The sequence below is a fragment of the Equus asinus genome, chromosome 21 (genome assembly GCF_041296235.1).
Source record: "Equus asinus isolate D_3611 breed Donkey chromosome 21, EquAss-T2T_v2, whole genome shotgun sequence".
Lineage (NCBI taxonomy): Eukaryota > Metazoa > Chordata > Mammalia > Perissodactyla > Equidae > Equus > Equus asinus.
Window position 1 is genome coordinate 48,975,160 of NC_091810.1, and position 26,983 is coordinate 49,002,142.

At 48.5% G+C, this 26,983-nt stretch overlaps 1 protein-coding gene and 1 pseudogene across 2 annotated transcripts; one reads left to right on the forward strand and one right to left on the reverse strand.

The window, feature by feature from the left end:
* Positions 1 to 833: 833 nt before the first annotated feature.
* Positions 834 to 26,983, forward strand: TRAIP (TRAF interacting protein). Of its 2 annotated transcripts, XM_014840452.3 has the most exons (15): positions 834 to 1,109; positions 6,571 to 6,628; positions 7,157 to 7,240; positions 9,295 to 9,334; positions 9,941 to 10,068; positions 11,564 to 11,658; positions 12,148 to 12,261; positions 13,286 to 13,373; positions 13,973 to 14,062; positions 14,494 to 14,582; positions 23,454 to 23,609; positions 25,466 to 25,514; positions 25,790 to 25,939; positions 26,048 to 26,098; positions 26,301 to 26,983. In XM_014840452.3, the coding sequence occupies exons 1-15, from the start codon at positions 1,012 to 1,014 to the stop codon at positions 26,418 to 26,420; spliced, it is 1,410 nt and encodes a 469-aa protein (XP_014695938.1). In that variant the 5' UTR covers positions 834 to 1,011; the 3' UTR covers positions 26,421 to 26,983. The 2 variants fall into 2 exon arrangements, with proteins under 2 accessions (XP_014695938.1, XP_014695939.1); XM_014840453.3 differs by lacking the exons at positions 13,286 to 13,373; positions 13,973 to 14,062; positions 14,494 to 14,582 and having other exon boundaries at positions 878 to 1,109.
* Positions 1,970 to 2,292, reverse strand: LOC106830710 (small nuclear ribonucleoprotein G pseudogene; annotated as a pseudogene).

Consider the following 26,983-nt stretch of genomic DNA (forward strand, 5'->3'; position numbering starts at 1 on the left):
AAGGTTTCTTCTGGGGAAAGGGGAGTAACACTGCTAAAAATAACTAAGTTTGAGAACTCCTAGGAAGAGTTACCCCAGCCCCAATGGCCCCAGTGAACTCACCAGAGATGCTGCTCTTTCTCAGGGAGCATCCCAAAGACAACTTCTCTGATGTGGGAATAATAAAAAGGGGTTGTTAGTCACTGGCCTATGAAGCATCTGGGCCTTCAAAATTCCAACTCCGCTGTAGTCTGGAGGCATAGCTGATCCTCCTGGGAGCTAAGAGCTAAAGTCAGGCTACTGGCTCTGCTGCCTCCAAACTTAGGGATCATCATGCTTTGCTTGGATAAAGCCAGGGTGACCTTGGGGTGTCTTGAGGGGTGTCCCAAAAAACCTGTGTCCATCTTTCTAGGACCACTCAAAGCCGAGGGTTTGGGAGGGTGGAGCAGTCTTTTGATCTGTGGGAACTATGGCCTTCCAGGGTATGGTCCAGCACTGCCCAGAACCCAGGGTACCCGCTGTCCATCGGGACCATCGTCCCATTCCCCTCTGGCCGCAGTCTTCTCCACTGGAGAAGTGCAGAGAAGGCTGCTCTGAGAAAACAGGACTGAGGAGCCCGTTCCCGGCGCGCCTCGCACCAGCTCTGGCTTGGGACCATATCGCCCTGTATTGCTCCAGAAAGGGGCCTGTCTGGCGGCGTAGCTGCTCCCCGTCCCAGTCCAGCCCTACGCTCTCACGGTACCGGCTGAATCTACCCGGGAGCCGCCTGAAAGTTACCGCTAGCGGGTTCAAGTCCTAACTCCGCCCCAGGATTCTCTAAGGCCCCTGGGGTGTTAAGCCCCGCCCCGTGAGGGTTCGTCCAATCCAGGCCCAACCTTCAGGCTCCGCCGCCACTTTCCTCGCCACTTCCGGTCTGCTCCCGGAAGTCACTCAGTGGAGCCAAATTTGAAGCGAGCGGAGGCGGGGGCGTCCTCACGAAGCTGGACCAGTCGCGGTTTTCTTGGCTATCTGGGCCCTCTGAGAACAGTCATCATGCCTATCCGTGCGCTGTGCACCATCTGCTCCGACTTCTTCGACCACTCCCGCGACGTGGCCGCCATCCACTGCGGCCACACCTTTCACCTGCAGTGGTGAGTGACCCCTGTGTCGAGGCTGGGCGCTCGCCCGGGTTCGGCTACAGGGCGGTGGGGTGTTGGGCCTCCGGACGACCCGTCCTCGGAACCCAGATGGGTTATGAGAATGACACTAGACGGAGCCCCACTGGAGGTTCCCGACCTGGGTCAGGCAGGTCAGGGCAGGCTTCCCAAAGGAGATGATACTTGAGCTGAGTCCGGGGGGATAGGATTGGTTCAGTGAAGATAGAGTAGGGGCTTCCTTGATCGGTTTGCAAAACGATGTGACTTCAAAACTATTTAGCCCTGGCAGAGGTGAGCTTTCACTACACTAATGAGCCCTTTCATTTCTTTGAGATAGAAACCTTGTAGACACTCTGGCTACCCAGTTTGTTGTCGTTTGCTTGATGGTCTGTACTGATTCTATCCAGAGTCATCTCTGGTCAGACACTCTAACATATTCACTGACGCCAGCAAACCCAAGTTAATATTCAAGGGCAGGGAGGTGCTCCCTGATAAAGCCGTCCTGTTGACCCTATAGGACTCTTCTGTTGAACGTACAGCTGATGGAGAAAGATTCCCCTAGCAGCTGTGGACAAGCTGATCAGAGCTCCTTTTTTAATTGTGGTAAAATGTACATAACAAAATTTACAATTTTAACCATTCTTTTCCTTTTTTTTCACTATGTACTTTTTAATTGTAGTAAAAATATAACAAAATTTACTATTTTAACCCTTTTTTCCTATTACAAAAGTTTATTTAACAAAAAGTTCAATATGAAAATGTATACAACCCCATTTTTATATAGTAGTAAAACAGGCCTTTTGGAGAGGGAACATGTGAAAGCAATTGATTTCTCTGGTGAACACAGCCATTGTTTATACTCTTTCCAAGGCTTCTAACATGATACTATTTTTTTGTAATACCCCCATTCCAGTATTGTTCTGTTGCCGACTAGTTGCCTTCTCCACACCTTCATCTATCACAAGATTCATAAAGATATCAAATCCCTGTAATATTCCTTGGACGTGTCTGCCACCACTTAATTTCAATGATAATTTCTTGTTCATAAATTTTTTTTAACTCAAGAGGGTGAGCTTTGCTCATGGTGTTTTGCTCACTGAACTGAAAGATGCCTTTCATTTTAACCATTTTTAAATGTACAATTCAGTGGCATTAAGTACATTCACAATGTTGTGTAACCATCACCACTATCGCGAGAAATTTTTCATCATTACAGACAGAAACACTGTACCCATTAAACAATAACTCTCCATTCCCCCCACACACACACAGCCCCTGGAAACCTCTATTTTACCTTCTGTCTTCTTGGATTTTCCTGTTCTAGGTACCTCACGTAAGTGCAATCATGCAATGCTTGTTCTTTTGAGTCTGCTTATTTCATTAAGCATAATATTTTCAAGGTTCATCCATGTTGTAGTATGTATCAGAATTTCATTCCTTTTTATGACTAAACAATAAAATTGTATGGAAATACCACATTTTGTTTACCCCTTCATCTATCAATGGACCTTGGGTTGGTTCCGTGTTTTGGCTACTGTGAGTAATGCTACTATGCACACTATTGTACAAGTGTCTGTTCAAGTTCCTGCTTTCATCTCTTTTGGGTTATACCCAGAGATGGAATAGCTGGATCATATGGTAATTCTGTTTAATTTTTTGAAAAACTGCCTTACTGCTTTCTACATCGACTGCACCATTTTACATTCCCACAAAAATGCACAAGGGTTACAATTTCTCCACTTCCTTGTCATCACTTATTTTCTGTTTTATTTTGTTTTTTATAATGGCTATTCTAATGTGTGTCTTCTTTTGTAATGTGTGTGTTTAAAGCTACCAATTTCCCTCTTAGCACTGCTTTTGCTGCATTCCGTAAGTTTTGGTGTGTTGTTTTCATTTTCATTTTCATTCATCTCAAGATATTTTCTAGTTTTCCTTGTGGTTTCTTCTTTGACCCATTGGTTGTTTAAGAGTATGTTGTTTAGTTTCCACGTATTTGTGAATTTTCCATTTTTCTTCTGTTATTTATTTTTAGTTTCATTCCATTGTGATCAGAAAAGATATTTTGCATAATTTAAATCTTTTAAAATTTCTTAAGACTTGCTTTGTGGCCCAATATATGGCCTATCCTGGAGACTGTTCCATGTGCACTTGATAAAAATGTGTATTCTGCTATTGTTGGGTGGAGTATATGTCTGTTAGATCTAGTTGGTTTATAGTGTTGTTCAAGTCCTCTATTTCCTTAATGATCATCTGTCTGATTGTTGTATCCACTATTGAAATTGTGGGATATTGACATCTCCAACTTTTATTGTAGGACTATCTATTTCTCTCTTCAATTCTTTTTTTTTTTTTTAAGTTTTATTTTTCCTTTTCCTCTCAAAGCCCCCAGTACATAGTTGTGTGTATTTTTAGTTGTGGGTCCTTCTAGTTGTAGCATGTGGGACGCCGCCTCAGCATGGTTTGACGAGCAGTGCCATGTCTTCACCCAGTATTCGAACCGGCAAAACCCTGTGCTGCCGAAGCAAAGTGTGCGAACCTAACCACTCGGCCATGGGGCCGGCCCCTCTCCCTTCAACTCTGTACAATTTTCTTTCATACATTTTTGGGCCCTGTTGTTAGGTGCATATATGTTTATAATTGTTATTTCTTGTTGGATTAAACCTTATAGCAATATATAAAATCCTTCTTTGTCTCTGATAGCTTTTTTTGACTTAAAGGCTATTTTATCTGACAATAATATAGCCACCTCAGCTCTCTTTTTGTTACTGTTTTTACTTATCCTGCTTGGGATTTATTAGGTTTCTTTAACTTGTGGAATGATTTCTTTAATCAGTTCTGGAAAATTATCAGCCATTGTCTCTTCATGTATTGCCTCTATTCCATTATCTATTTTCTTTCTTTTTTTCTTTTTGCTGTTTTTACTTTTATGACTTGCAACAGGAAGAACTTTTATTAAAACACCACCAAAGAAATGTTACTATTCTAAAAATAGTTTGTCTTAATTCACTGGGAGAAAGGCAGAAAAGTAAGAAGGCCCTTATTTAGGGACCCAGCTTCAATTTGATATTTTAATTTAGGGGCCATTCTTTTGGGACCTCTTTTCTTTCTATATTAGTTTCTCATTTCTACTATAACAAATTGCCACTAACTTAGTGGCTTAAAACAATGCAAATTTATTACTTTACAGTTCTGGAGGTCAGAAGTCTAAAATGCATCTTACTGGGTAAAAATCAAGGTGTAAGTGGGACTGTGCTTTCCTTGGATCATGGCCCCTTTCTCTATCTTCAAAGCCAGCAGTGTTAACATCTTCAAATCTCTCTATGACTCTGACACTCCTGAATCATTAATAAGGACACTTGTAATTATGTAGGGCACAGCTGGACAATCTCCCCATCTCGAGATCCGTTTTTTTTTGAGGAAGATTAGCCTTGAGCTAACTACTGCCAGTCCTCCTCTTTTTTGCTGAGGAAGCCTGGCCCTGAGCTAACATCGTGCCCATCTTCCTCTACTTTATACGTGGGATGCCTACCACAGCATGGCGTGCCAAGCAGTGCCATGTCTGCACCCAGGATCCGAAACGGCAAACCCCAGGCCGTGGAGAAGCGGAACGTGTGAACTTGACCGCTGCGCCACTGGGCCGGCCCCATGGAGATCCTTAACTTAATCACATCTGCAAAATTACTCTGGTCATATAAGGTAATGTAGTCACAGGTTTTAGAAATTAGGACATAGGGCTGGCCTGGTGGCACAGCGGTTAAGTGCGCATATTCCGCTTTAGTGGCCTGGGGTTCGCCGGTTCGGATCCCAGGTGTGGACATGGCACCGCTTGGCAAGCCATGCTGTGGTAGGTGTCCACATATAAAGTAGAGGAAGATGGTCACGGATGTTAGCTCAGGGGCAGTCTTCCTCAGCAAAAAGAGGAGGATTGGCAGCAGTTATCTCAGGGCTAAGCTTCCTAAAAAAAAAAAAAGAAAGACATTAGGACATAGACTTCTTGTGGAGAAGGTATTATTCTAACTAACACTTTCTTTCTGGAATTCCTAATTATATGTATGCTGGACCTTCTCACAGTATCTTCTGTATCTCTTAGCATCTTTTGTATATTTTTACATCTTTTTAATCCTCAGTGTTTCCTCTGAACTCTTTCAGCTTACCACTTCTTCAGCTGTGTCTAAACTGCTATTAAATTCATCCATTGAATTCTTAATTTTGGCCATTTTTTCAGTTTTAGAATTTCTGTTTGGTTCTTATTAAATTCTGCTAGATCGTCTTTTATTTTCTAATTTTCTACTGATATTTCCAATGTTGGTTTTTATTTATTTAGTATAATGTGTTATGATCTGTGTCTGACAATTCCAATATCTAAAGTCTTTGTGTGGGTATATTCTGGTTTTTAAACATGTGACTGTTTAAAAAAGAACCAAAACACTTTATTGAAATATGGTGTATTACATAGAAGTACACATATAATAAGTGTGTGGCTTGCAGAATTTCCCACTGAACACACCCATGCAACCAGAATTTAGATCAAGAAACAAGACATCAGCACTCCAGAAACCTCCCTGTGTACTCTTCCAATTACTCCCACCAACCAGCCTCTCCCCCGCACGTAAGAATAACTGCTATCTTGACTTCCAGCAGCATAGATGAGTTTTGGCTACTTTTTTACTTCATATAAATGGAGTGATACACAATATACCTTTTTTTTGTATCTGGCTTCTCTTCCTCAATGTTATGTTTACGTGATTCATCTATAATATTGTTCTTAGTTGTAGATTCATTTATTCTCATTGCTGTGTAGTATTCCACTGTGCATAGTTAGCTGTGATTATATATTGTATATAGTATTTGAAAAATTCTTTATAGACAAAAATTTGAGGCCTGGGATGATGGTATTATCTTCTAGAAAGGACTGTTTCTCCCTGGTCCCTGGGCATGGGAGAATCCACTAGTAGGAGACTACTTGAATTCAAGTTTAAGGCTTGAGATGTTGACAGATCACCCAGAGAAATGATGCAAAGGTGATTTGCTTGCACTGCTACTTGCTTTTACTTCTTGTTCACCCTAGCTTTGAAAGTGTAGCCCTTTAATTTGAAAGTGAAAGTTTAAAGTGGGGGTGTTATTAGGATCCCCCTCTCTGAGGGACCCTGGGCTTTGACTGTTTCCCACCAGTCAAAGCCTAGAAGGCTGACAAAAGAGCAGCTCAGGTATAGGGAGAGCCAAGCCAATGGGGCCAAAAAAAGGGCCAGATGCTCAGAGTGCTTGTGTCAGTCAGGCCGTGTGGGATGTGCTGGCACTGCCTGTGGTGCTGCCCTCCTGTTGGCATTGGGTTGAGGAGCAGGCATTGGGTTGAGGAGGATCGGGACAGACCCTGTTGTGGTCAAGGTGGCTACCTGGCCTGTATATCTCCACCCAGCCAGGGTTCATCAGTCTGTTTTTCTGCTTCTCATTCCAGCCTAATTCAGTGGTTCGAGACAGCACCAAGTCGGACCTGTCCGCAGTGCCGAATCCAGGTGAGGGTGGTAGGGTGAAAACACCTCAGCTGAAGACATCTTCTCCTTGCCAGGGAGGAGGAACAAAGAAACACCTCTGAAACTGAGCAATATCTTTAACCTTTTTGGACCCTCATGGTTTGAGGCTGGTTGAGCCTCACTTGTGCTTTTGAGTGGCTTGAGAGGCCTGCTTATGCCCAAGGGTAGCTGATGGATGGACTTGTTGTGTAGGTCAATCTTCACCTAGGTAGATTTGACCTCCTTTTCTGCCTTTCTCCATTTCCTCAATGCACGGCACCTAGAATTGGGGTGTCTTTTGAGCAATCACCACATGAGTCTGCAGTGCCATGACTTTAGTAACTACCAAACCAGTGGCACCAGCTTGGGGTGCCTACAGGGTTGCAGAGGTCATCTGACTCCAGAGGACGTGCCGTGAAATGTTAGGCCTGAGAATAGGCCTGGCTGCAATGTTAGGCTGCATGTATACCCCTATCCCCCTCGCCCATGACTCAGCTATGCAGTCATACTCTATCTTGTTCTCCCATCCAGGTTGGCAGAAGAACCATTATCAACAAGCTCTTCTTTGACCTTGCCCAGGAGGAGGAGAGTGTCTTAGATGCAGAATTCTTAAAGGTACCCAGAATTTATCTCATTCTACTGAATTCCAAGCCCTCTGAGCATTCACTTTCTGCTCCCACCCAGGGAAACTACCTAGAGTATGGAGATGGAGTTCTGGAGGGGAGACTTGGTAGAGATTTCAAGGTAGAGGCAAGGAGAGCAGAGAACGTGATGAGACACAGTTGTCGGAGAAATACACTGTTAGGGAAGAAGGGAGACACTTGACTGTGAGCCTTCCCCTTGGGATTTCAGGGCAATTCTGACCGAAGGTCAGAGTGTCTCTCCTGAGGTCCCTTCACCTTGCAAAGGATCTACAACCATCCTTCCCAGCCACTTTGCTGCTTGGGCAGTTAGAGATAAGTTAGGAAACTTTTCTAGTTCTCAGCTGAGGAAGATGTGTGGGCCCAATTTTCACAAACCTGTCTGTGCCTCACAACTTCCTGGGGAGCTAGGTATATATCCAGATGCCTGAGTCTTTCTCAGGTAGGAATAGAGTGCATAGCCCCTGGAATCAAGATGTGCAGCCAGAGTAGAAACCCACACTGCAGGGGAGGATGGGTAGATGCCTTCCTACACTTCTACTGCTTCCCCTCCAAGTCTAAGATATAGCTTTCTTTGTGTACAAGGGGGCTGGATTGGCAGAAACCTCTCAAGGAAGTGGGATGGGGTTCGCAAGTAAAGCTGAACTCAGTTAATTTTCTGGGCATCTGTCAAATCAGGGTTCATTTGGCCCTGGCCCTGGGGTGCCATGATGTCCTTGGAACCTCACTGCTTCAAGAACGTGGAGCTTTCATGCTTAAAGCCAACGTGTTCATCGTCATGGTAACTGCTCCCAGTTTTAAGCCTTGTCCTCTCTGTGATAAAGGGAACAAAGGCAGCTTCATTTCTTTCTGGCTTTCAAAGCCAAATCTAGGAGGCAGGGAGGCAACATCTTGTGTGGTTTGGAGCAAAGGCTTGGAAGGCACCTTGCTTGGCTGTAGAAGGAGCCAGGGGACTAGCTTTGGGATGGTGTCTGTTCTCAGGCAGTCCATGTCTACCCTTCTCCACCCACCTCTTCCACCTCCAGGTGTTCAGCCTACCTGACCAGTCTAGCCACCAAAATCTCCTGCCTCCAGAGTCCTGGGTGGAGAGTTTGGCAGTAGGGGGCTTATCCACCCACTGTGGCTAGTCCTTAGTATCAGTCACATGTGAGATTCTGAGTCTTGTATCAACCTGGGAAGGGTGATCTGGAGGAGAATTTGCCTGGATTCTATCCAGCTACCACCATGGACCCTTGACCAAGCCTTTCAGTTCTGCAGAGCCTTGTTTTCCTGCTTATGGAGTAAGCACCTCTCTTGCTCACAGAATGTTGAATGCTCCAGACACCTGAATGGGAGGTGGGCTCATTTCTGCCCCAGCCTCTCGTGGTTCTGCGGTAGTGGCTCTGGAACTTATGCATGGGCTTTGAAAGGCTCATTTGGCCCTCACAACAGTCTGGTTAGAGCCTAGCACATGTGAGGTTTCATCCAGAGGCACAAAGTTGTTCTGGCTCATCTACCCTATTGGATTCTGGGGGTGGAAGATTTGTGGTACACAGAGCTAGCTTAGAGCTTGGAGAGAGGTAGACTGTGAAGCAGGCAGGACCCAGGGTGGAGGGAAGGAGTGGTGGCCCAAGGTCCTTGGCCATCCCAACTCTGTGTCCCCAGTGAGTGCAACTGATGTCCAGAGAGGATAAGGGGCAGCACAGGGCCAAGGAAGCAATGGAAGCCTCTGCTGTAAGACTGACTGATCACACAGGCCCAACCTCACTTCTCTTGCCCCTGTTCTGCCTCTTTCCCTGTCCTAGGGTCTTATACTTGAGATTATTTTCCTCCATCTTACCTACTTTTTAAAAAGGCGCACAGACATAAAACAAGGTTTATTTCTCCATTGTTGACTTAGCTTGGCCTTGAGATACAGCAGAGGCCATGTCTCCCTGGACCTACAGGCCTCATTGTCCCCTCTTGGGGCTCCCCTCAAGCCTTATGGGAGACTGAGTAGAGGCCAGCTATGATGCCTTCCTGCTACTTATTGTGCATATTGTCTTGTAGAATGAACTGGATAATACCAGAGCCCAGCTTTCCCAGAAAGGTGAGTTGGCAAGAGACAAGGGCCCTGGAAAGCTTCTGACTTGGGCACTAGAGGGAAAGGCCCTGGGAGAAAGGCCTCCAACCTTCTGGTAGAGCCAGGAGCTCTCCCTGTTTGTATGTCCAAGAGTATTGCCAGCTCTTGTGATTGGCAGGAAGAGAGGAAAGGGAGGTGACTGAGACTGTCCACCTAGACCAGGTGAGCCTCTTTTCTTTTTCTGAGGCTTCTTGCCCAGGACCCAGGCTGGGAGGGGGCTGCCTGATGGAAGAGAGTATTTATAGGAGAGGATTCGGCCGCCAAGTTTGGTAGGAACCTACTTGAGTTCTGGGATGATGAATTAAATAGACCCACAGGAGTGGGGAGCAGTGAATTCTTTACTCAAGTAGTTCCAAGCAGCGGAAATACGGTCTCATTCCCTGCATGAAGAGACTCTGGCTCAGCTTCCCTGGTTTGATGCATGCTGGAGAGAGAAGGGGGCCACCCAACTTTCTAGCCTGAGACTTATTCCTCACCTGGCTCTGGGGTGGGGTGCTGGAGCCCAAGGGCCTAGATTCTCATGCTGATGGGTGAACAGGCCTCTCCTCCATCTACCCTCCTCCCCTGTTCCAGAGAAGGAGAAACGGGACAGCCAGGTCATCATTGACGCTCTGCGGGACACGCTGGAAGAGCGCAATGCCACCGTGGAATCTCTGCAGAGGGCCTTGGACAAGGCCGAGATGCTGTGCTCCACCCTCAAGGTGGGTCCCCAGGTCCTGTGGGCATAAGTTGGTGGGGAGATAGAGCCCCAGTCCTGGGCTCACCACTCTCAGCTTATCTTCTGGTTTTGCCTTGGTCAATAACTTGGGTTGCACACTTGTAAAATGGAGACAAATCCTTTCTTCCCAGGCTTCCCATACTATATCTATCTAGCCCATAAGAAAAGGGCCATATTGGCTGCACTTATGGATTTTGTACTAGGTAGCTTGGAGAGGTGAGGCCTTCCCAGTGCTTCATGGAGGGGCTACTCAGCCAAGACCTTGGTGAGGCTGGGCTATGTTTCCAAAAGTAGTTTTTATTCCACTGGCAAAGCCAGCCTGAAGAACCTTCCATTAACACTCTAGTCTTTGGCTAGGCTGCTCTCTGGAGCCGGATCAAACAGCATCCCAGACAGGATCGGGGGGCCTTTGAAGTCAGCTGTGCTGAGCTGACCAGGCAGATCAAAGCCTGCAGAGCAAGCGGCTCTAGACCCAGATGAATTTTGTATCAGCTGGGTTGCTGAGCCTCTTGCTCTCCAAGGGGCATGAGGTGATTGATCTGAACCCACAATTGATATTCTGGTCTCGTAGGAAGGAGCAATCCTTGCTGGATGCCATTTGAAAGGCAAAGGGAGCCATCCTCGTGAAGAGACAGGGCCCCAGGGTGTTCATTGTCTCTGTTCTTCTTTGGTGGCTGGGCTGGATCATGTGGCCTTGCCAGTGGGAGGGAAGGAGCAAACCAGCACCTGGCTGCAGAGCAAGAGTCTCTGATGGCATTCCCAGGTCAGAGATGGAGTGGTCTTGTGCTGAGGGCAGCCTGGCCAGCTGCCTCTGGCTCAGCTCTCCTATCCTGGCAACTGTCCATGGGTCTAGATGGTCGATAATGAGGCCTGAATTTGTGCTCCAGGCTTCGTCTTCTTCCTGCACAACATGCACCATGAGGCCCAGGCCACAGGACCTTAGCAGCCCACAGTGGCCCCATAGATGCTGGCAGGGGGCTGTGCCTATAGTAAGACGTATCTCAGGAGAAAGCAAGCAGGGAGGTGAGGAAGCTATGTTTCCAAAAGGCCTAGGGCCTCTTAGCAGAAAAAGCACAAACCAGGGGCTGGCCCCTTGGCCAAGTGCTTAAGTTCACGTGCTCTGCTTCGGTGGCCCAGGGTTTCGCTGGTTCAAATCCTGGGCACAGACATGGCACTACTCATCAAGCCATGCTGAGGCAGCATCCCACATGCCACAACTAGAAAGACCCACAACTAAAAATACACAACTATGTACCAGGGGGCTTTGGGGAGCAAAAGGAAAAATAAAATCTTTAAAAAAAAGAAAAAGCACAAACCAGAGTGGGACCCAGGAGCCTTACCTCCTGGGGGTTAGAGGCACATAATTATTAGTATTTTCAAAAGCAGACAGCTCTTGGGTAGAGTTCTCCCAGTGACTTTACCTGTGGCCCCTCAGAACCTCCAAGCAACAGATATGTATGGGTGTGTTTGCTCTTCAGAAGCAGATGAAGTACTTGGAGCAGCAGCAGGATGAGACCAAACAAGCACGAGAGGAAGCCTGCCGACTCAGGAGAAAGATGAAGACCATGGAGCGGTGAGCTTGGAGCTGGGGCCTGCCCTATGCCCTTGCATCCAGGGCCACCAAGTGGCACAGCTCCCAGGACTGCAGCAGGGGCTGGGTCGCTTCTGTGGCTCAAATCTCCATAGGCCACAGGGGTGCTGGGAGAGGGGAACCCACAGATCTCTTTGCTCAGCCTCTGTGGGCTCTGCTACTTTCCATGGGGACCCTTGCCACACTCCTTCCTGTGGCCAGACAACCTGGCAGGTATTTTGTTCCAAGAACGTTTCTCTGGGGAATCCTTGACCTTGAGGCCCTTTGTCAGCATCCCTTTTTCCCCAGCAGCATCCCTGCAGCTGCGCTTAGCTCTGCTGTGGGGCCTTTCTTTGTGCAGACCTGCCTGCTAAAGCATCCTAGCAGCCCAGGCTGTCACCATAGCAACAGCAGCAAAGGGAGGCAGAGCTGTACTGGGTATCTACCCATCAGCCTCCAGATTTTAAATGCCGTGGGATGGGTGTTTTTCAGGATTGAGCTCCTACTTCAGAGCCAGCGGCCGGAGGTGGAGGAGATGATCCGAGACATGGGTGTGGGACAGTCAGCAGTGGAGCAACTGGCTGTGTACTGCGTATCCCTTAAGAAGTGTGTACTCTGGCCCCCTTGTCCAAGCCTAGGAGCTAAGCCATGGCACCCCAGCCGTGCCTCTCCATCTACTGCCTCTCTCTCTCTCTTTTTTTTTTTTGAGGAAGATTTGCCCTGAGCTAACATCTGCTGCCAATCCTCCTCTTTTTTGCTGAGGAAGACTGACCCTGAGCTAACATCCATGCCCATCTTCCCCTACGTTATATGTGGGATGCCTACCACAGCATGGCTTGCCAAGCAGTGCCATGTCCACACCCAGGATCTGAACCGGCAAACCCCGGGCCGCCAAAGTGGAACGTGTGAACTTAACCACTGCGCCACTGGGTCGGCCCATGCCTATCTCTTGTAAAGCAGAGCAGGTGGAGTTAAGAGGCAAGCTCTGGAGCCATGCTGCCTCAGTTCTAACCCTGAACCCACCTCTCACTGTGTGGCCAGGAGCCAGTTTCTTAGCCTCTCTGACTCTCAGCTTCCTGAATGGAGATAGTAATAACTTGCCTCATAGGGTTATTGAGAGAATTGAGTGTGAATTATAAGTGTTATTCCTAAGAAGGTTGGCACAGCTCTCTGAGCTATAAGCCTTGTCATGATATCTGAAGCTTGTTTCCCATCAGCACTGTTACTGACCCTGCCTGGCTTGCATCAGAAACTGCTCAGATTCTCTACTACTGTGGGTGTGAAACTGGGAAAAAGGGTCCATTTGGCTGACAGGCATGGAGGATCCCAGTTGACTCCTGTGGGGGCCAGGTGGTATAGGGGTCCTCCTAGTGAGGCCAGGGCTTCCTGCAAATCCTCTCAAATCACCGGTGCCTGCAGGACAAGCAGGGAACAGAGAATCACCAGCTCTCCTTGCATTGAGTACAGACCCTCCTCAGTGCCACCTGGTCCCTGTTGAGCTCAGGCGTTAGAGTAGGAATGAGAATGGGCTGAGGGGTTGGGCTAGACTTTGTGTTTGGTTGGTGCTATGGCTATGGTCTAACCAGCAGGGTGTCCTGTTCTGACATCTCTTTCCATGACCCCTTTGTAGAGAGTATGAGAATCTAAAAGAGGCTCGGAAGGCCTCAGGGGAGCTAGCTGACAAGCTGAAGAAGGACTTGTTTTCTTCCAGAAGCAAGGTAACTTAGCGGGAGCAGAAGGTCAGGGGACAGGTGGCTGTCCTTTTGTCATGCTCATTCATGTCTCCTGAGCAAGGCTGTGGGGCCTGATGGTGCAGCTGACTCAGTGGGGCTGTTGGATGACACACAGGGACTGGTTATTGGTCCTTACTGGGCTTTGGCTCTGGCTATGTTGCTTGTCCACTTAGAGTGACAGATCAGGCTGGTATCCCCTCAACATGTGCACACTATGTTCCCCTCTGCTCTTCCTGGCTTCTGGGTACCTCTCAGCTGACCAGAGAGCACAGGTCCCAAATTGACAGCTTCAGAGGCCTGTTTTTGTGCCAGGCCCAGAGTAGAGGGCTCTTGAAACCTGGTTCAATTAGCACAGCTGCTTTTATTTCTGGGCATGGTGTACCCATGGTATGCAGAGTATAGGAAGCAGCTCCCACTCCTGGGCAGCTCCAGTGAACGTTGCCCACAGAGTTAGGGTTTCCTCCCGTATCCCCAGACTCTTCTGGACCCTGGGCTACCATGAGCATGCACTGGGTAGTTGCAGGCGGGGGCAGGGCACATGGCCACCCATTGGCTGGTCCCTTACTCCCTATACTTTCTTGTAGTTGCAGAAAGTCTACTCTGAGCTAGACCAGACCAAGTTGGAGCTGAGGTCGGCCCAGAAGGACTTACAGAGTGCTGACAAAGAAATCGTGGTGAGGGACATCCCTGGCCAGATTGGAATGAGGAATGGTTGTGCGCCCTTCAAGAGCAGCGCTGGGCTAGCTCTGCCCAGGAACCTGTGCACCAGTTTGTGGTTCTGGGCTCCCTACATCCTCCTGGGTCAGGTGTTCACCTTGGCCCTGGTCTGGAGCCTGGGCCTCCTCAGAAGAGGGCAGACAGCACCATGGGTCTTCCTTCACAGTCTGTCCTGACCTACATCCCTGAGGTCACCAGAGGAGAGACTCCACCAGAGAGGGGTTCTGAAGCCAGGTGGTCCTGGCCTCCTGAGCCTGATGTTGGGGTTTCAGACCTTACTCTGTTCCCAGTGGGCTTGCCCTTCATGCATGTTGCTCATGTCCTTAGCACTCTCTCTGGACTTGATGCCTCAGCCTTTCTTTTACACTCTTCTCTTTCCTTCCCCAAGAGCCTGAAAAAAAAGCTAACGATGCTGCAGGAAACCCTAAACCTACCGCCAGTGGACAGTGAGACTGTCAACCGCCTGGTTTTAGAGAGGTTTGTTGACCCTCTGGGGTGGTGCAGGGGCCCCAAGCTGGAAGAGCTGTCTGGGAAGGATCTTTACTCCTCCTGGCTTTGCTGGGGTGGGTGGCCCATGTGGGTCTGAAGGCTGTGGACCTCTTGTGCTGGGAGATAGCCAAGATTTAGCTGGAAAGCAGCTTTGAGACAAGTTCTAGGCTCTGACAAGGAGAGGCCAAGGTAGGCCAGAGAGGACCTAGGGATGGTCAGAGAAGGGGCAGGAACATTGACTGTCTCAGCACATCCTGTTTATGGAATGCCTCACCAAATGCATCTGTCTGCCCCAGATCCTGAAACAAGCATGAAACCACTCACTGGGATAATTCCCTTCTGGTCGCAGGAATGTGTGCATTAAAGCTGCCAGCAGAGGGAGCCAAGAGGCAGAGGGATGGGGTCCCTGCCTGGAGTGGCCACCCATTTGTCCTAAGTGTTTCACAGAAGCCGGCTGGCAGAGAGTATCCTCAGGGCTGTCTCCTGCCTAGCTGCCCAGCTGATGGCCCAGACAGAAAACACATAACCTAGTGACCCAGCGTTTTATTTGAGCCACTTTTCAATGTACTTTGGAAAGTCATTATGCTCCCTCTTCCCAACATGCAATCAGTTGCTGGAGCCTGCCCCATCTGTGGTACCTCCTGACCCTTTCCCTTGCTACCACTTCCACATGAGGCTTGTGACCCATCCCTCTGCTCCTCAGCATCATGACACTCCTCCTTTGCCAAACGGCTCCCTGACCGCTCAGCACTGTGTCCAAGGCACTCAGGGAGCCAGCCTTGTGGGCTGTGGTGGATCTTTAGGCTTCAGCCATATGATACTGTCAAACACAGTGGAACACTCCTTGCCTTCCTGCTTCTGTGCCTTTCTGTGCTTTAGCTCTTTTCCATGCTGAAGGGTCAGCTGTCCTGTAGAGCCTTTTCTAGTCTCCTCAGCAGGCATAAGCTCACCCTCCTCTGCACAGGTAGCACTTCTTAGTCAGATGCTGTGTCAGGTGCCACAGGCCACAGAGGTGCTCTAAAGTCTTGTTGGAGCCTGGTCCACTCAATCTGTACACACTTAGCTGTGAGTAGACCTGGAGCCACATCGTTTTTTTTTTTTTAAGATTTTAAAAAATTTTTCCTTTTTCTCCCCAAAACCCCCCAGTACATAGTTGTATATTTTTAGTTGTGGGTCCTTCTAATTGTGACATGTGGGACGCCACCTCAGCATAGCTTGATGAGCGGTGTCATGTCTGCGCCCAGGATCCTAACTGGCAAAACCCCAGGCCGCCGAAGCAGGGTGCATGAACCCAACCACTCAGCCATGGGGCCGGGCCCTGGAGCCACATCTTAATCTGTGTCCCTCACCACCAGCTTCCTTACACGCACGCTCCTTTCCCCACGCCATAGTACCTGTCAGCATCTGCACGAGGGAGTGAAGGCATACAAGCTAGTTTCCTCTCATTCTCGTTTGTACCTTTAATTCCTCAATCTTACTCTTTCCTTTCTTACCTTAGCATCTTCCAGTGTCTCTTCATGGAACCACAGCTGCCTGCCTGCCCCACTTTGGGTTGGACTGAAAAAGAGCTGTGAGTGTGTGATGGGCACATGATTCTCTATGAGGTCCAGTGTGTGGTTGATTTTGACAAACTAGGCTTTGTTTCTAGTCCTTCTTCTACACTCCACCCTCAATGCCCATTGGCCATGCCACCTTGGAAGCCCTAGGTAACACAAGGGCTCTGTCAGGAGCTTGGTGGGTATAGTACCCACCCTCAGGGAGGTGATAATCTCAGAGACCATTCCATGTGGACAAAGCTTTAGAACCCAGGCTGCCTCAAGGCAGGAAGTAAAACTCCTTTTCCTAGGATATCACTCAAGTCTGCTTTCTGCAGGCTCCATGGCACTCCCTCTACTTCCCATTCCATGGGCCTCAGGCTGTTTCCACACACTTGTCCTCTGTGTCTGGCGTCCGCAGTGAGGGAAGCACAAGCACACAGGCTGCCTTGAGGCACCCAGGGACTTTGCATAGCTGTGTTTGCTTACTTTCTTTACCACTTCAGGCTGCTCTGAGGCCTGGACTCCTACAGCAGGTCCTTACTGAGTGCCTGCTGCTTGCCAGGCCTTACTTGATCTCTTGGAGCTAGACAAGCTGAGGGATTGGATGGCCAAGCCATGAGCTCCCAGTTGGGGATTTGGTCTGCAGCTCCCAGTTGGGGATGAGTCCACTTCATTCTGAGTAAGCCTCGTGCCAGGGCCTGCAGCCCACCTTGGTATATAGAGGACTGCTCTGGTCTCCCCCATCTTTCAATCCAGCAGGATCCCACATCTGAGAAGTCTACGTCTGTACAAAGCTGGGGTGGACTTCCCATCAAGCTGCATGCAGGATGACCTCATTCCCTTTTTAATCCAGTATTTTTCTGGGCATAAAAATTAGGGTGGCAAGTCTGTCGCTTTTAGTATTAGCTCTTCTTTTAACTAGGCACAGTCTGTTCTAAATTCAGAGTCCTTTCCTAGGGCCCCAGGCTCTCAAAATAGTTGTTGAATTCTCAGTAGCAGCTTTGCCCTGTCTTCTTTCTGCTCTAATGGCAAGACCCTCGAAACTACAGGTCCCCTAAAAGACCCTGCCATCCACCTTTGCCCCATGATAGCTGACAGATTGCTATGTGGGTCTGGAAGAAGACTTAAGCTTTCTTGATGTATCACAATGTACAGGCACATTCCTTCAACCAATATTCAGATCTGAAGGAAAAACAGTCCAGGCAGAGAGAATGGTGAAAGCAAGGACCCTGAGGTGTGACTAAGTTGGGTATGCTTCAGGGAGAGGGGCCAGTGGCAGATGAGCCAAATCTACAGGGCTTCGTGGGCAGCCTTGGAGCCTGGATTTTATCCTAAACACAATGGAAGCTGTTGGGGATACTTGAGGAAGATCACTCTGGTGGAACTGGTGTATGCCTCTGATTTTCAACCTATCACCCATTGATGGTTCCTTGAACCTGCACTCCAGCCCAAGGGATACCAGGTCACCAGCTTGATGGGAACCCTCCTAGACCTCTGCTTCATTACAGATGAAAATCCCATGAGCCATACACAGCCATGGGGGGAGGGGGTCATTTGGGCGTTTGATTTTAGGTGTTTCTTGATACTTTTGTGTCATATTGTAGCTTTTAAAGATTTTATTTTATATTTTTTCCTTTTTCTCTCAAAGCCCCCCAGTACATAATTGTGTATTTTTAGTTGTGGGTTCTTCTAGTTGTGGCATGTGGGAGGCTGCCTTAGTATGGCTTGATGAGCGGTGCCATGTCTGTGCCCAGGATTCAAACCGGCAAAACCCTGGGCCGCTGAAGCAGATTGCGCAAACTTAACCACTCTGCCACGGGGCCGGCCCCTGTAGCTTTTCAAATATGACTCTCTGGAATGCCTTGGAGATATATTCAGATTAGTCCACAGAGATCCATGTTGTTCCTCCTTCACCCACTGTGCATGGAGTGCACAAGCCATGTTCACTCAGGCCTTCTCCTCTCAGTGGATATTCAGGGTGGTTCCAGTTTTCCAAGCTGACAGAAAGCACTCGAGGGAGCACCCAAGGTTGCAGTGGAGAGGTGAGCAAGCAAGGCAGTCATCCTGAGACTTTTCCCAGCTCTCTCCTGGTTGGAGCCACTGATTTTTGTATCTGATGTCTTATTCTTTCTTTATTTACTTCCTTGCTTTGTTAAAGGTCATCTTGAAATAATTCCTAAGGAAGGGAGCTGGAGTGCATGTCAGAATACTTTTATGCTGCTCTTAGGTTAGATTGCCAGTTTGGCTTCTAGATGAAAGTTAGTCTCCCTCAGAACTCTGAAGACCCTGCTTTCTAGTTGTCTAAAATCCAGTATTGCCACTGAGAAATTGATGCCCATCCTATTCTTGGCCCTTTTGTAAGTGAATCTATTTTTCCTCATGGCACAGTTTTAGGCTGCTTCCTCTACCCTTGGGCTTCTGCGACTTCCCAGATGAGTCTTTTCCATTCATCCTGCTGGGCTCTTGGTGGGTCCTTAAAATGTGAACACTCGAATCTCCCTTCAGCTGCGGGAACTTTCTTGTGATTTTCTTTTGAGAATCTGCTGCACTCCAATGTCTCCGGCCTTTCTTTCTGGAACACCTGCAGGTCTAATGTCTGACTTCCTGGATTGGTCCTTTGTGTTTTTGTCTTTCATTCTGAGAGATTTTCTTAAATTTTAATTAGAATTTCTTAATTTTTATAACTTTTTACTTAATCATATCTTTTATTGTGGTAAAATATGTATAACATGAAATTCACCATTTTAACCACTTTTAAGTGTATAGTTCTGTAGCATTAAGTACATTTACATTGTTGTGCAACCATCCCCACCATTCATCTAGAGAACTTTTCCATTTCCGCAACTGAAACTCTCTACCCGTTAAACACTAACTCCTCATTTCCCCCTCCTCCTACTCCTGGAAGCCACTATTCTTCTTTCTGTCTCTATCAGTTTGACTACTCTAGGAACCTCATATCAGTGGAATCATATAATATTTATCCTTTTGTGACTGGCTTATTTCACTTAGCATACTGTCTTCAAAGTCCATCCATGTTGTGGCCTGTGTCTGAATTTCCTTCCTTTTTAAGGCTGAATCAGATTTTAAATTTGCAAGCATTCTTTCTTGCTCTCTGAGTGCATCCTTTGAAAAATATGCTATTCCTTGTTTTATGGTCTAACATTTTGTTTCTCAGGATCATCGTGACCTTTCTCTTGGACTTCCTCCCATGTCTGGGGTTCCTTGGCTGCCTGTGGCCCTCTAAGGAGGAGTGATGAAAGGCTGCCTGAGAACCCAACCTATGTGGGCAGGGTTTGAGGGGAGTGTGCAGTGAGCTGGCCTCATGCTGAGTCTTACCCGAACCCAGGAAGCAGAGAGCTTTACTCTCTGATACTGGCTGCCCTAAGTCACTGTAGATGGTTTGCTTGGTGTTACAGGTGAAAGGCCCTTCCAGTTCTTAGCACAGAGTAGCAGCCTGGCTTCCTGGTGTTCTGCCAGTGCAGACATAGGAAGGGGTGGAGCCAAGCTCACATCTTCCATCAACACTTCAGTTTTCAGGCCTATTTAATGCTTCTGAAAATCCAGATCTTCTCCTGGTTCTCCCTTGCATTCATAGCCCTGTCTTTGTGGGTGCTGGCTGTTGTGTAGGTCTCCTGTTCCCTGGCCATGCTCTCTCTCCCAGAATTTTCTGGAAATCTATGGGTACTGATGGTGTTTGTCCATTCCATTTGTTGCAGTAGGATTATCCTTCAGTCTTGTAATTTTGGGGTGGCCTCAGGAGGTAGCTATCACCAACTACAGATGGGGTGCTCAGAAGACATTTCTCATGGACGCTAAGGGCCCCTGACCTCCAGGCTGAAGGGAGTTGGGAAGGCCTTTGCTTAGGGTAGGCCTGCTAAGTGCTGTGAGTTCTTAGAGGAGACATTGTCTGACTCCAGGCCACACAGACGATGAATCTGCCCAGGGCCTTGGCTCTGTTTTGGAAATGGGGCCTTTGAGTGTCTTGCCTCACCTCCTGAGGCCTCTGGCATGAAGCCCTGTACATTGGCCCTGGATGAGTGTCCCCAAGGCAATGGTATCACCCAGGAGGGCCTTAAGCCAGGACCTCAACCAGTGAGGGAGGGTTACTGGGCCTCCCACTCTTCCTCTTCGTCAGACAGACAGATGGTGGGAAGGAAAGCAAGACCCTTGGCAGGAAGGGAAACTGTTCGAACTCATAAAAGGATATACTGGGAACAGTCTGAGGAAACAGGAAATCTGTTCATATGAGCCAGATGTGGGTATAGGGGAGCGAGGGAGTCACAGTGAGAGCCTCCTGAGTCTTGAGTTTAGTGTTGTGGATGGTGGGAAGGTGAAAGTAAAGAAGACTGGCTTGACTTGAGCCAAGGCTGGGCACGTGCCATAGGCACCGCTGGGCAAAGTCTGAGGAGATGGCAGCAGGAAGCTGTGCCGTGAGCCACATGGAGGCAAAATGGCTCCCCTCAGCCAGACCCTGCCTGCCTCATGAGTGCACCTCTCCTAACCTGGGCCTGGACTTGCTGGGGTTGGTAAATAGTGGCAGAATAACAGATACTACAAAAAGGTTGGCATGGGTGGTCCTGGCTGCTGCTTTATGCTGTGTTTCATAGAGTGGGAAGCAAAGCAACCAGCATGGGGTTGGTTTGAGGTGGGTTTGTGCAGTCTTTGTTTCTCCTTGCAGGCAAGGAAGAGGTAGACCTTCCAGGGCCCTGGCCAGGGAAAGGAAGAGATAGTCCAAGCTTTCCACATTGTTTACCTACCCAAATCAGTACAAGTAGTTCCCTTTCCTCTGAGCTGCACACCCCAGTGGGCTCCTAGCCAGAGACTAATACCCTCACAGTTCAGCCCTCTGTCCCTGACCAGTGAGAGTGGTAGAGCTGTAGGCAGCCCTGAAAGGTTCCTGAGGGAAGGAAAGAGAGAGGGTGTTCTTGGTGTTGTCCCTAATACTCCCCAGAGATCTCTTCTGACCACAGGAACTGGGGAGCCCCACTAGGCCTGGATGAGCTAGAAAAATCCTATTGGCTGCAATTTTCTGATAGAATACCTCTCCCATTATAAAGTAAAAACACATTCATTATTGAGAATTTGGAACAGACGGACTTATTGCCTAGGTAGTCACCAGTGACATGCAGTGTATTTCCTTTCAGTCTTTTTTCTATATGAGGAGGGTGGCTGTTGGCATGGGAGATGTGTGCACCAAATCATGTGATTGTGCTATACATAGAGTTTTTTCCCAAAATTATTGTGGTAAAATATGCATAACATAAAATTTACCAACTCTTTTTTTTCTTTTTGAGGAAGATTAGCCCTGAGCTAACATCTGCTGCCAATCCTCTTTGCTGAGGAAGACTGCCCCGAGCTCACATCTGTGCCCATCTTCCTCTACTTTATATGTGGGATGCCTACCACAGCATGGCTTGCCAATTGGTGCCATGTCCGCACTCGGGATCCGAACCGGTGAACCCTGGGCTGTCAAAGCAGAACGTGCACACTTAACCGCTGCGCCACCGGGCCAGCGCCTACCAACATTTTTAAGTGTCCAGTTCAGTGGTATTAAATACATTCACAATGTTGTGCTGCCATCTCCACTCTCCATCTCTAGAACTCTTTTCATCTTGTAAAACTGAAACTGTACCCATTAAACAGCAACTCCCCACTCCTTCCTCCCCCCAGAGCCTGGCAACCACCGTTCTACTTTCTGTCTCTGAGTTTGCCTACTAAGTACTTCATAAAACTAGAATCATATAGTATTTGTCTTTTTGTGACTGGTTTACTTCGCTTAGCATGTCCTCAAAGTCCATCCATGTTGTAGTGTATTTCAGAATTTTCTTCTTTTTTAAAGCTGAATAATATTCCATAGTATGTATATACACATTTTGCTTATCCATTCATCTTCATGGACACTTGGTTGCTTCCACGTTTTGGCTATTGTGAATAATGTTACTATGAATATAGGTGTACAAATATCTCTTCTAGATCCTGCTTCCAGTTCTTTTGGGTGTATACCTAGAAGTAGAATGGTTAGATCATATGGTAATTCTATTTTTAATTTTTTGAGGAACTGCCTTGCTGTTTTCCACAGCTGTTGTCCCATTTTACATGCTCACCAACAGTGCACAAATGTTCCATTTTCTCTGAATTCTCACCAACACTTGTTTTCTGTTTTGATAGTAGCCATCCTAATACGTATCTCATTGTGGTTTTGATTTGCATTTCCCTAATGATTAGAGATATTAAGCATCTTTTCATGTGCTTATTGGCCATTCATATATCTTCTTTGGAGAAATGTCTATTCAAGTCCTTTGCCCATTTTGGAATTGGGTTGTTTTTTTGTTGTTGAGTTTTAGTTTTCTGTGTATTCTAGATTTAATCCCTTATCAGATATATGATTTGCAAATATTTTCTCCCATTCTATGGATTGTCTTTTTATACTGTTGATAGTATCTTTTGATGCAGAAAATTTTAAATTTTCAGGAAGTCTAATTTGTGTGTTTTTTCTCTTGTGCCTATTAAACAAGAATTTTGTATGGCTTTTTTTTCTTTGTTTTGTTTTTTGTTTGAGGAAGATTAGCCCTGAGCTAACATCTGCTTCCAATCCTCCTCTTTTTGCTGAGGGAGACTGGCCCTGAGCTAACATCCGTGCCCATCTTCCTCTACTTTATATGTAGGATGCCTGCCACAGCATGGCTTGCCAAGCAGTGCCATGTCTGCACCCGGGATCCGAACCGGCGGAACCCGGGTTGTTGAAGTTGAACGTGCAAACTTAACGGCTACACCACTGGGCCGGCCCTGTATGGCTTTTTAAATTTAACATATGAACATTTTCACATATTATTAAGTTTACTCTCCAGAAACACTACTTTAATGTCTGTATCATATTCAAGCTATGAAAGTACCCCCTGCCCCTAGGGGAGTCATTTTGACCGTGTCTAATACTGTGCCATTTGCCATGAAAAGTAGCACTGGAGGGGAAATCCCTCTACATCAGTCTGTGGTCATGTCTCTCACTGGCTCCTTGCACTGCATTCTGAGAAAGGAGGCTACTTGGTCAAAAGGCAGTAGCCTTTTGTTTGTATGTTTGGGTTTTGTGTGGATTTCTGCTTGCTTCTTTCCATGTCTTCTATACTTTCACTGTCCTATGACTGTGTGAAGGACTGAGCCAAGTGAGTTTTTTTCTGTAGAATTAGGGCTTCCTTGCAGGGTGGCCCTGAGCCAGGTATGGGCTCCAGGCTCCTGGAGCCAAGCTATCTCTGATGCTTGAGGGGCTGTTGTCCTTCTGGCCTGCCACTGTGATCCTGAGTAACCAGGCCATTTCTACCTACAGCCCAGCTCCTGTGGAGGTGCTGAATTTGAAGCTTCGCCGGCCAGCCTTCAGTGATGATATTGACCTCAATGCCACCTTTGATGTGGCCACCCCCCCAGGCCGGCCTTCTAGCATCCAGCATGGTCACACTAAGAAGCTCTGTCCAGAGAAGGCACAGTAAGTGATAGTCCCTGTCCCTGTCCACAGCCTGGAGGGAGAATGGCTAAGAGATCTCTGCAAGCCCTGCCCTAATAGCTCTGAGTGGCTGACAGGGCAGTTAGGGCCACCTGGGCTTGACCATGGCTTTTATTCCAGCCACCTCCTCTTCCCTCTCTTGAGTACTCACTCTGTGCAAAGCCCTTCTCTTGCTTGTCTCGTTAATCTTCACCATCACCCTTCAATCAAAGGTGTTGGGATGTTAGTTGGAAAGAACATATGGGTCCCAGTAGGGGCAGGTCTGGGCTGATGGTGCTGAGGGTGTGTATGCTCCCAATACCTTGAATGCCTGCCTACCAGAGTCCTGAGCCAGGGACTGTGAACTTCCTCTTCCACTGTGTGCCTCTCAGGCTAATGCTTGAGAGATGGTTTGAGAACCATCTCAAATCGTGGAGCCCAAGGCCCCACCACTTAAGACAGTAGCCCTCAGGGGCAAGCATGAGAAGCTGTGTGGACCTGCAATAGGGTGGGTAGGACCTGCACTAGGGGTACAGCGGGACTGGGAATGCGGAAGCTGTCCTTGACCAGGCAGGCCAAGTGTAGTTCATCATGGAGCTAAGACCTACTCCCGTACATACGTGTAGGTATACACTGCTCAAATAAGGGAGGTCAAGGGCTCAGCAGGTTTCCTCTTAATCAAAGACTTTGGACACGAGAGAAAGAAATTTAGATGTTAGCCTGTGGTGGTGGAGGAGGCCCAGGGAGAGTGCAAAAGGGAAAGCCAGCTGGGCTATCCCCCACTGCCCAACCTCAGGGGTGGAGGCACCCATGCTGTACAGGGCCAGGCCTGGTAGCAATGAGAAACAAACTTAGGGCATGTGGGCTGCAGTCAGGAGGCCTATCACTGCCTGCTTCACACTCTGGCGTCCTCATGTTGCCCCTTCTTTAGCTGTAAAGGTTGAAAGTAAGCATCTGGGGCCTGCAGGCTGTCAGGCCTTGTGGAGATGTTTCTACCACTTTCAGGGCCTGCAGAGGGTGTGAGAGAACCCCGGATGCCCCCAACTCAGATCAGCCTCTCCAGAGCCAGACTTGCAGCAAGGGGAGAATCTTCCCATGGTCATCATGTGACCTCACCATATGCTATGGGGGCAGGCCCTGATCCTGCCCCTGTCCTCTTGGCTTTGAGAAGCCACAGGGTCAGCTGTAGGTCACGGACCATCCTCACACCCACCTGAAAAAATACCAGGAGAGGGTATCCGGCTGCCAGGGTCCCCAGGAATTGCATGGAAACAGTGTCCAGCTCTGGAGCTGGGAGTGGGAGGCCAGGGCCTGTGACCATGATCTGTTCTGCCCCAGGCCCTGCCTACACAGATTATCTAAGAAGATGGCCTAGCCCTGAGTTGTGAGAGCACTTTATGGGCTATCTAACTTACTGAAGGTCTTGTGGAGGGGGGCTGCTCTCTGGACAGGTAGGGCTAGGCCTGAGCTCATTAGATGCCTTCTGCCTGCTTCAGGGCATAACTGGCTTTTCTCCTATGGGTGGTGAATGAGTTGGGCTCACTAGTCCCACATAGAGTCTGAGACATGGTGAGGTGCCTGAGGGCTTGGGGAGCATTGGAATTAGCTTGACCCTGAGTGGAAGCCACAAGACTGGGATGTGGTCCAACCTCCCCTGCCTCCGCCACTCTGACAGCTGTGGCTGTCCAGTTCACAAACCTGCACTTGGGGTGGGGATCACTGAGATGCCTTATCCAGCACACAGCCATAACAGCAACCGTGTTACATAGTGGCTCTCTAAGGGGCATTTGCTGAGCCTGGCTCGCCTGCCCCTTGTGTCTTGCTTACTTGCCTCTTGCCTTCATGTCACACTCTTGCAGCTCTCCCGTTCAAGACATTCCCAAGAAGATGCCCAAAGGTCCCAAGCAGGTAAGGCTTCCCAGAAGCAGCTCAGGCAGTCACCATCCAACCTTTGCAAGGACTGAGTGTGAAGCTGGACTTCTAAAAGGGCAGGGTCTTGCCAGACCCCTCTCACTCCTGGCCCAGGATGGAGGTACTTTAGAGCCACCTGGGAACCCTACTCGTTGTCCTTCCAGCCTCCTGATGAGGCATCAGAGATCTAATCCTGTTCCCTGACCATTACCCATCCCCCTTCTTCACTGCCATCCTACTCATCAAACCTGCCACTGGGGTCTCCCCTGCAGGAGTCCCAGCTCTCACTGGGCGGCCAGCGCTGTGTGGGAGAACCAGATGAGGAGCTGGCTGGCGCCTTCCCTGTCTTCATCCGGAATGCTGTCCTGGGCCAGAAACAGCTCAAGAGGGCCAGGGTGGAGCCCTGTCGCAACACAGATGCAGTGAGTGTCACAGCACAGTGGCAAGTGCCAGCCATTTCAGGGGTGGGGCTGGGTGGCCAGCCCTCTAGCCTGTTAGCATGGTCCACTCACTTCTTCCTTCTGCTTTAGGTAAGGACAGGCTTCGATGGGCTTGGAGGCCGAACAAAATTCATCCAGCCTGTATCCTTGTTCTGTGGCATTGGGCTGAGCTGAGCTATAGAGTCCACACCATCCGTACCCTGTACCCACCTACCCCAGCCTGCCAGTGGCTGCAGCCTCAGGTGTGTAGAGCCAGACCTTGCTCAGTGTAGCAGGGCTGCCCACCCCCAAGTCTGAGCCTTTCCTGCCCCTCTTTAGGCCTCTTCCTTGACATCTCCTTCAGACTGACACGACTATGATCCGCCCACTGCCTGTTAAGCCCAAGGCCAAGGCTAAGCAGAGAATAGCAGCAAGGACAGTCCTCCCTCCCTCCCAGGCAAAGCTGGACAACTTCCTGTGGTAGTGAGAACAGTGAGTCTGATCAATGGCCAGATACATGCCTCCGACTTATAAGCTGAGGACTGGCGACTGGCTCGGCAGGGAGTTTTGGAGGCAAGGCCCCTCTTCCAGGACCAGCCCTGAGGGCAAGGGAAGACGAGAAGATGGGGTGAGGGTGAGGTCCAGAGACTGCTTTTCCTGTACTCACTCTGCCCCACCCCCAACATACTGGGCCTACCTGTGGGAGCTAATGTGACTAGCTCTCTGTTCATGCTAGCAGCACATGCTCCCTGTTCCAGGCTCCCATTTATAGCCATGATCAGATGTCGCTGGGCTGTTTCTTGTCCTCCAGACCATGGTCTTTTGTTGACTGTATGGACCAAAGTGCTTGAGGCTTCTCAGGCATCATCAGCCTGCCCAAGCTTCTGCCAGCCTCCCTCTTGCTGCTGGGCATGGCCTGAGCCAAGCAGGATGGGGAATAGGGGATGGTGGTGGGGAGAGGATGGGGGAAAGATTTCTATGTAAAATAAAAAAGAAAGAATCTCTTTTTCCTGGCTCTGGGCATATAAATTTGCATCAACACTTTGG